The 10,025-nt window shown below is 41.4% G+C and overlaps 1 protein-coding gene across 1 annotated transcript in view; it reads left to right on the top strand.

The window, feature by feature from the left end:
• Positions 1-10,025, top strand: part of SMARCA2 (SWI/SNF related, matrix associated, actin dependent regulator of chromatin, subfamily a, member 2) — a 125,658-nt gene that overhangs the window by 42,734 nt on the left and 72,899 nt on the right. Inside the window, exons 15-16 of the mRNA XM_014546307.1 lie at positions 1,667-1,833; positions 7,618-7,781. Coding sequence (XP_014401793.1) covers positions 1,667-1,833; positions 7,618-7,781 — 331 coding nt within the window. The remainder of the gene's footprint in view (positions 1-1,666; positions 1,834-7,617; positions 7,782-10,025) is intronic.

The following is a 10,025-nucleotide window of genomic DNA, read 5'->3' as shown; positions in this document are numbered from 1 at the left end:
TATTTTTTTTTTATTTCAGAGAGGAAGAGCGAGGGAGAGATAGCAACATCAATGATGAGAGAGAGAATCATTGATAGGCTGCCTCCTGCACGCCCCCTACTGGGGATAGAGCCCCCATCCTGGGCATGTGCCCTGATAGGGACTCAACCATGACCTCCTAGTTCATAAGTTGATGCTCAACTGCAAAGCCACACTGAGGAGGCACATTACCATATGTATTTTTTACTTGAGTTTTCTGCCTAAGCCAGGACTCTTGCCCCCTTCCCAATGCATTCCAGCACAGTGTACATGGTGATCTTATAAAAAGATATATCACCAAAATACATGGTAAAGGAAGAGGATTTGAATTTGGGTGGTGGACACACATTGCAATATACAGATCATATATCATAGAAATGTACACTTGAAACCTATGTAATCCTATTCACCAATGCCATCCCAATACATTTAAGTTTAAAAAATAAAAAATATGTGGGGGTGGGGGGGCAATGGGGTAAAAGAACGCATATGTAATACCTTAATCAATAAGGAAAGAAAAATAACAATAAAAAATATATATATGTCAGATCTTGTCACTCCCCTGTTTAAAGCCCATCAATGGCTTTCCATTGTCCTTAAAACTGACACGTGCAGTGTGGTGAATGGAGCGCTGCAGGGTTTGCCCATCCCACCCTCTGCCTCTCTGCTCTCCTCTCCCAGTGTTCTCTGCTCACTTAGGTTTAAGTCCCACATACCCCCCCTTTTTTTTTCTTTTTCAGTTCCTCGGTCTCACCAGGCTCTTTTTTACTCCTCAGGGCTTTGTACATATTCTCTCCACTTCCTGTTATCTTGTCCTCTCCTCTCTCAAACTTTCATCCTCCATGGGCTGCCTTTTGCTCAGTCTTTTAGGTTTTAGCTAAACTGTTATTTTTTTCAGTGAGGTCACAACCCCTGACATTGGAAACCTGTTAGCTGGCAATTTTTTCCCTGGAGGGCCAGATCTCAAATATTTTCACCTTTGCAGGCCAAAAGGTCTCTGTCACACCTACTCAGCTTTGCCCATGTAGCATGAAAGGAGCCATAGACAAAACAGTGAGCATGGCTGTGTCCCAATAAAATTTTACTTTACAAAAACAGCCAGCACGGGGCTGAAGTTTGACCAACTCTCTCTCATCTAAAGAAGGTAGTAATGTGTTGCTGTAAGTTCTCTCATAGCAACTTGATAACTTTTTAGTACTTACACAATCTATGATGACCCATTTTGAAGGCAAGGATTCTGTTTTGCTTAACACTATACACATGCCTAGCATTGTGCTTGGCACAGAGTAGATGCTCAATAAGTATTTGAATGACTCTTAAGTGCTCTAAATTAACAACTTTATATGCTTACTAAGTAAGGATTTAGGAAATAAAACATACATGTATGTGTGTGTAGCATATGTAATGCACTCTTTATGAGTTTGGTATATATTTTTTGTTGTTGTTGTTGTTTTTGCATTGCTGGCCTGGAATATATTTTTATTTTTCCATTATATACTCACTGCTTTGGAGTGGATATTCACTCATTCATTCCACGGTTACTTATTGTTTATGATGCACAGGGAATTATATGAAAAGCAGAGTTATACTGGATCCTGCAAGAAGACAGCAGTAATACTGTCTTCTTGTTTTGCATTTTTGGGTTCAGGGCTGAGCTGTATCGGGCCTCAGGAAAGTTTGAGCTACTTGATCGTATTCTGCCAAAATTGAGAGCAACTAACCACCGCGTGCTGCTTTTCTGCCAGATGACGTCTCTCATGACCATCATGGAGGATTACTTTGCTTTTCGGAACTTCCTTTACCTGCGCCTTGACGGTGAGTACGTGAGGAACTAGACTGGGAAGCCCTGCTCCTGAGAGTACAGGAATGACGGGCACTTAGATCCAATCTCCTCAGAAAAGGAGGGGTGAGACTGTTGAAGAATTAACTAACAGGGTGGGTGCCGCTTTTCTAGATACCAATTTTTATACCCTCAAGCTCAAAATAAGCTGAAATCCCTTGCACAGCTGTTTATTCCCCCACACAAGCCAATACAAGTGAGCTAGAGTCATTTACTGGTATAAGTTCCACCATTAAACTAAACTGAAATAAAATTTAAAAGCCCTCCTTGCTCTTAGGATTATCTATTTCCTTTGCACCATATGGAATATTTTTATAAACTGTTAGCTTTTTGTGTTAGGGCATGTTTTAAGGGGATAAAGGCTATGTCTCCTTTGTTCAGTAATACTGAAATAGTTCAGTTAAGATTATATTTCATTATCATTAAAGCTTCTCTCTTTTTCTAAGCAGAATATATCTATATGTTACATTAAGAGATAGGTTTCCATTGTTTCCTGGATTTTGCAAACTATCCCATATAATAAAGAGCTAATATAGTAATTAGACCGGACGGGCAGAACGACCTTCTGGAACAAGCACGAATTTCATGCATTGGGCCACTAGTGTAAAATATTTCCCGGATGCTAGGAGAGAACTTTAAAGACCATGTCCTAAAAAATTAGTAAGAAAATATGAATGAAAGAAAGTATAAATTTAGGGATATATGATTTCTATATCAGCCCCAGTACTTTAGAGATGAAACATACTATACTTTTCATACTATAGCAGGGGCTAAGACTTTCAAAGAGTGGTAAGTGGGAATAACTAATTTACAGCCAGGATGGTGTAAATCCCCGAAGAATACAGTATTACTAATACCAATTTTCTTCCAGTGCAATAAACAAGTTATTGTTAAATGTTAACTTAGTTTATGTTTCATTGAAAGGTTTTGTTTTATTTTTATCCTCCCTTTGCCATGAATTAGACATAGCTGGATATATACCAAACCTCAGACTTGCCATACTTGAATTTTTATTTGATTTACTTTATTTTAAATATATTTTTATTTATTACAGAGAGGAAGGGAGCGGGAGAGAGAGAGAGAAACATCAATGATGAGAGAGAATCATTGAGTGGCTGCCTCCTGAACGTCCCATACTGAGGATCGAGCCCACAGCCGAGGCATGTGCCCTGACCTGACCAGGCAAGGCTCACGGCTCCTACGTAATAAATGGTGAAAAGAGATTAAAATTGGAAGTTAGAAGTTAGTGTGTAGTTACTGGGGGAAACTAATTTTGAAAAATTACAGAGGAGTGATGCCTGTAAACATATTCCCTCGCTTCTACCACTGAAGCCTTCACCCTTCACCCTGTGCTTTCCTACCTGTTGTGTTATCTTTTGCATTCTTCCTCTTAATGGAACCTATCCATGAAAACATTACTTTCTGGTTATTTTCTCATTCTCTCTTCCCACTGGCTCTCCTTTGCTCACTCTTCTTCATATAAGTTCTGCCAAATTTTTTAAAAATATATTTTATTGATTTTTTTACAGAGAGAAAGGGAAAAGGATAGAGAGCTAGAAACATCGATGAGAGAAACATCGATCAGCCGCCTCCCGCACACTCCTCACCGGTGATGTGCCCGCAACCAAGGAACATGCCCTTGACCGGAATTGAACCGGGGACCCTTGAGTCCACAGCTGGCACTCTATCCACTGAGCCAAACCGGTCAGGGTGTGAATGAATTCTCTTTATGATCTCCCTCTTAGGGTATTTTTAAAAAATGAATTATACCTCTGATAGACTTGATTTTTAAAAATCTTTTTACCTCTCTCCTCCAATGTCACTAACAACAGATGAATGGTTAAGTAAATGTTAATTTTGAATTCAGGACACAGTTACATCCTCCACAGTCTGTCTCTTTTGGCAACACTCCTGCATTGTCTTGTCCTCAGCCCGGATCCCTCCCTCCCTCTGTGGGAGAGGTCAGCTCTCCTTCACCACTCTCCTCTGAAAGCAAACCTTCCTCCATTGTGCTCAGGGGAGGGGCAGCCCAGCCCTCTGTCCCCCCTCTCTGCCCCCCACAGGTGTCCTAGATGACTTGTTTACCAGTCTGTAGCTTTTTGTTTTGAATCTCAGCTCCCTGAGGATAGCAACCCTGGAATGTTGAAATCTGTGAAATTGACCAGAAATGATTTCCTTGAAACAAATCTCTCTCCTGTTTTCTCCCCAGTCTCAGAGAGTATATTTATAGTCTGTTGGTTGCTGTCCTTATTGTCACTACTAACAACAGTCCTAAGAGCTAACGTGTATGGAATGCCTCCTCCATGTGGGATGGCAGGCCACGCACCCCTAGTGCACTGTTAATGTAATTTTCTCAGCCAGCCAGCTACAGTTGTCCCGTTTTCGGAGGTATTACCATGATCCCCATTTAACAGATGAGAAAGGAAAGGTTTTAGAGAGATGAGTTAATGGTGAAACCAAGTTCTGACTTAGGTCTCTCTGCCTCCAAATTAGCTGCTTTAACAGATCCAGTGAGATATAGCCATTTCTGAAAATGTAGGCTGCTGCCCTCAACAGCATTTGAAGGATGATTTTGAACTGAATCAAAAAAGTTTGATTGATTGATTGATTGATTGACTGATTGAAAATAACCAGTCACCAGAGATACAAGATGAATGAGCCACTCACGGTTCCTGCTGCCAAACCCCTTACCATTAGGTTGGAGGAGACAAGTCAGCAAGTTCCATCAAGCATTAGAGATGGATTGAGAATGCAGACAGATTTCCACCCACAGGAAACAGCAGCCATGTGTTTTGGGGGTGGAGAGCATGGTGGGAAGACAGTCAATATACACAGGAATAAATTAGTGCCCGTGCTTCCACTGCACCACTTCCACCCACCACCCTCTTCACCCAATTGTTCCAAAGACTTCAGATTTTCATTGCCAAATTTGATGTCTGTGATTTTTGACCTCAGGAAAGAAAAGAAAAAAAACCACTTGATGACAGCTAAGCAGATTTTTCTGCAAAGATTGTGGTTGCATGAATAGATTTTAGCTACTATTCCATTATAGTCTGTTTTCACTGGAAATGATTTTTGAGTGAAAGCAAGTGGTGAAGTTACATCCTAGAAGGCCGAATTTTCCCAAAGCACTTGACACTCAGTTAAAATTAGTAATCATGAAAGCCTGGCAGTATGTTCCTCCTGGCAAATTCTGCAGTTCTCAACACAATTGCCCTTGCTATTAATTGTATTCTTGGTAATGTGCTACATCAAAGTCCAGAAGAACCTGGGCCGGATGCACATTAAATCCTGTGCCACCTACAAGGAGCATTTATTTGCCTGTGGATAAATCCTGACAAGGTAGTTTGAATCTCCCTGAGCAATATCCCAAAGATTGCTGATGATCAGCAAAGATCTTGACTTGGGGAACCTTTGACTAATGGATATGGTAATGCAGCAAGTTCTGAACATTGTAATAAAAAATGCCATAGCTTTGCATGAAAAGTGATTTAATCGTATTTTCCCTTGGCTTTATAACTTGTCAAGTTCCCAGCTATTTTATATAGTTTAAATATATATCAGATATGTGGTCGGTCTGTTTGCTTGAGGTATTTGTCATGGGGCCTGAAAACTCCTTTTATCAAATAATTTTGATAGTCCTTTTGTTTTTCAGTGCTTTGTTTTTGCATTTAGGGTTATTTCATCCCAAATAAGCATCTCCACTAATTAATCTTTTTTTTTTAATCCTCACCAGAGGATATGTTTTTATTGATTTTAGAGAAAGAGGAAGGGAGAAAGAGAGAGAAAAAAAAACATTGATGTGAGAGAGAAACATCAATTGGTTGCCTCCTGTACACAGTCTCTGACCAGGGATCGAACCCTCAGCTTTTTGGTGTACAGAGCCATGCTCCAACCAACTTAGGCAGGGCTCTACTAATTAATCTTAATGCATGTGACCATTAACTGGTTATTTTTTAGTGGATCAAAACTGAACTTCTCCCCTGAGTACATAGATGCACAGTTTTGTACTCTGCTATCAGAAAACAGTTCTCTCTGGGAACTCCTTTCCGAATTTTAGAAGCATCTTTTCCGTTTCTGTGGCTGATTATTTACGTAAAGCAGAGGATAAATATGTGAACCATTACTTCATGTGAGTAATTTTTCAAAAATGATTGTCGCTGGAAAGATGATGGTGGCGAAAAGGTTTCATGGCACAACAGATCTTCCATGAGCACCGTGAACAAGTAGTTCCCCATGAACAAGTAGTTCTGAAAATAAAAGAAAAACGAGCCCCACGTGTTTGAAACCTCGTTCAACAAAGCACATTTCGTGATTCTCCCCCAAATTCTAAGTTCTTAACAGTTCTTTGTTGCAGAATTTGACCAGGTCACTAAACTTGAAATCTAATTTAGAAAGTAAAATGAGCTCTAAAGAATGTGGCTTCAGTACCCCCCCCCCCCCCCCGCCCCCCCTCAAAGCCACATCTGCTGTATGCAAGGAATCGGCTCTTTCTCCCTCCTCAGGAGGGTACTTATTACTTTTATTAATATGAAAAACAGATCCCCCCGTGTTTGGGAACTTGACCCTCATAGTAACTTGATTCCATTAACCGTAGTCACTGAGCTGTTTTAATCCTCTGAAATAAATTTGCTAGTATAGTTTCATCCTTAAGAAAAGAACACCATGCAGAAATAATGTTTGTATAGCAGGCAGTTAGGGACTATCATGTAACGTGCATATATATTTCCCAACAGCCTCAGGCCTTTTTTTCAAAACTCCGCAGCTCCACTTCTCTGCTGAAATATGTTCAGGTAGAATATGTAGATTTCTTTCCCTTCCCCAGTGCAGTTCAGGTAAATACATCACAAACCCAAGGCATGTGATTGAGTGGCTGTTTCGGGACACCAATATGGTGCCTTGGCATCCGAAAAGTGAGCGCCTTAGCCTGCGGTTGGGACGCTCTGCTTACTCACTATTTTGGAATCTCCTCAGACACCACGGGGTGAGCCATCGCCAGGTGTGTCACGTGCGGCTCTGTTGGGCTGAGTTTGGCGTCCTTTGAACTGTCAACATGAGAAACAGACTGAGAGATTCCTTCTCCCCCCCACCCCCCTTTTAATGATTGTGGCTTCAAGCCTTGCTACAAGGATAAAAATATCCCTTCCACATTTTATGTGTTTACCAGCCAGATCGTGCTCAGTAGCAGTCCACGTGGTGACAGTGTAGTAGCGATTGATTTTCCTTTTGTTTCCATTCTCTTGGCGTAAACAAGACCTCACACTAATGCCTATCGGCAAAGTTGCTTTAAGCCATCATAATAATCGGTTTTTGCTTTAAGCCATCATAATAATCGTTTTTTGCTCTGTGTGTGTGTGTTTTAAAATATATTTGGTGGTGTTAAGCACAGAAACATATCCAGAAAATGTTTTCGTTGAGTTTTAGGTTAGCATAAGAATATTGTACAACCTGTTAAGTTGCAGAGGTGCCCAGTCCAAAATGTTTAAATTCTTTCAGCATTTTGGAACTATGGGTGATAGGCAAAGTGTTCCTTCTTAATGTGAGAGAAGTCTCTTTCAATCGCTCTATTATTTTTCTTTTCTTTCTTTCTTGCAAAATTTTCAAAGTTCCTTTCAAACATACAAAAACCTCGGGGGATTACCTCACCAATGCTGAGAGGAGTCTGAGTCTATTTCTCAAAGAAGCAGGCCTTTTTGTCTTGCTCTGTGCCATGTTCAGACAGGAGTTAATTGGCAAATTTATTTTTCTTATCCCCTCAGGCACCACCAAGTCTGAAGATCGTGCTGCTTTGCTGAAGAAATTCAACGAACCTGGGTCCCAGTATTTCATTTTCTTGCTGAGCACAAGAGCGGGAGGCCTGGGCTTAAACCTCCAGGCCGCCGACACCGTGGTCATCTTTGACAGCGACTGGAATCCTCATCAGGTCTGCGTGTCCCTGACTTAGCTGCCCAGCCTCCCCCCCTGGAGAGGAGCTAAAAGACCAGCCGTTTCATCACTCACATTGGTGGGGCAGAGCAAAGTTCTACACAGTGGGCCATGTTTGCAGAGGGAAAACAGCCCCGCATGTTATTATGGCTGTTTTATTATCTCCCTTGGAGCATATGGAGATGTCTTATTCATACCTTTGATAGAGCTCAATTTTGGGGTAGAAATACTTAGTTTCTGCTTCGTTTTTAACCTCATTTCCTGGGATGGCCACTGAGCGAACTACTTGGTTGGTGAAGGATAAATCAAAAGTGTTCCAAAGTAAAAACAACACAGGAGCAACTCACATGGCTTGGCCCTTACTCCGTGCCAGCCTTGCTCCATTCAGCCTTCACACAGCCATGTGAGATTGTGACTGTTACTATTCGCTTCCTCACAGTCAAGAAAAATGAGTTTCAGGAAGTGTAGGTCAAACATTGGATATATGACAGACAAGTTTATAGTCTGTGTTTTGCTTAAAATCATCATCAAAAAATATTCTGTGGAGCATCAACTATGAAGTTTGTCTAGCCGGTAGGTTTAGAGTTACCCTTTGGTGATTAATAAATCATCGAATGGGTCCCTTGTGGCCCTGGGTTAGTAAATTATGCTGGGAGTTGTGCACCTGCCTGTAAGATAATTGGGTGGATGCTGTTCGTCAGGCTTGATTCATATTGGAACCAATGTTAACTCAAAATAGTAGAAAGGGATACTGTGGCTCTCACATATGAGTATGAATTCTACATCAGCTTCACCCGGGCTCCTCTCTGCACCTTGGTTACCTCAATGGTAAATATGCAGAAAAGTACTGCTTTACTGGGTCGCTGTGACAATTGGGCGGAAAAGGCTTGTGGCGGAAGTTTTGGGCAGGAAGGTGGGGTTCATGGTGCATGGGAATTAAGAGGGAGATTTTACAAAAGCATACCTGCCTGCTTCCCGTTCCCTGCTTCCCACCCATACAGACTCCGTGGACTTTTCTATACATTCAGGTGCTCCCAGGAGAGTCTGGCATAGGTTTTCTCACACAGCTGACAAGCACTGATTTACAGAATAAACCAGTGGTTCCAAACCTCGGGGTGGCCACCAACCCTGACCCTTGCCTACGCCCACCTGTCACTCTCTTTAGGTGACTACAGTGGAATTGCTATTAAATCTTTCTGACCTTGAAGAAGGTTCTAAATCTTCAGGAAGTATTTTGATGTAGTTTTACATCCCACACTGCATTCCAGAGCATCGGTAGAATTCGTATTTGTGTGAGAGATCTGCAGTTCTCCTGTGGACCATTGTGAATTCAGCATCTGTTCCACAAACACTTTCTGAGTGGCTGCTGTGGCCCAGGTGCTGAGCTAGCTGGGTGTCTAGGGGAAGGAATTTGTGATTTCTCTCTTCCCGGGTGCTCAGTGTGGTTGGATGCTTAGATTCCCCTCCTTGCTGCCGCCTGAATCTCCATTGAGAAACAGTAACTTGTCTGTAGGTGAATGGAGAGTTCACTAGATTTTATCTTCTGAGGTAAACATTTCTATGGCATCTCAGTTGTCCACTTTCGTTGGCACAGTGCTAATTCTAAGACCCAAAGGAAATCACTTTCTGGAAATGCTAATTTACCATGAGAAAGGATGCTGGGACATATATGCCCCTCTCTCTCTCTCTCTCTCTCTCTCTCTCTCTCTCTCTTTCTCTGCCTCTCCCTCTTTTCACACATAAACACACACACACACACACACACACACACACACACACACACACACACACTTTCATGACCAGCACCTAAAGGTGGAACTCCAGAATCAAAGTAAATTACATGGACACCAAACAGTTGACTTTTAAATGTATATGAATTAAAACACAGGGCCCCAAATTTTGGGAGGTCTAATTTACCACAAGTTTATCACATTGGGCCACATATTTCTGGAAGTATTTCTATCTGCCATAGGTAGATTCATTTCTACCTGGTTTGGTCAGGTTGGCTGACCGGATTTTTCTTATCTATCACTTATGGTTTGGGCAAACCATTCTTTTTTTTATTTTATTTTTGGAAATCAGTGATGTTAGAGTGATATAGATGAGTGCTAATTTCTTTTATTTAAAGGGTAAGAACTAATTAAGCAACAACTCTATCAGAAACTGAGGCACCTACGTAGCATATCAGAAATATCGAATCATCCATTCAATAATTACAACACTTATTTCCTTGTCACCATGT

Source organism: Myotis brandtii, unplaced genomic scaffold, assembly GCF_000412655.1.
Source record: "Myotis brandtii unplaced genomic scaffold, ASM41265v1 scaffold44, whole genome shotgun sequence".
Taxonomy (NCBI): domain Eukaryota; kingdom Metazoa; phylum Chordata; class Mammalia; order Chiroptera; family Vespertilionidae; genus Myotis; species Myotis brandtii.
Note: the sequence above shows the minus strand (reverse complement) of the source record. Positions and strands in the feature narration are given on the sequence as shown.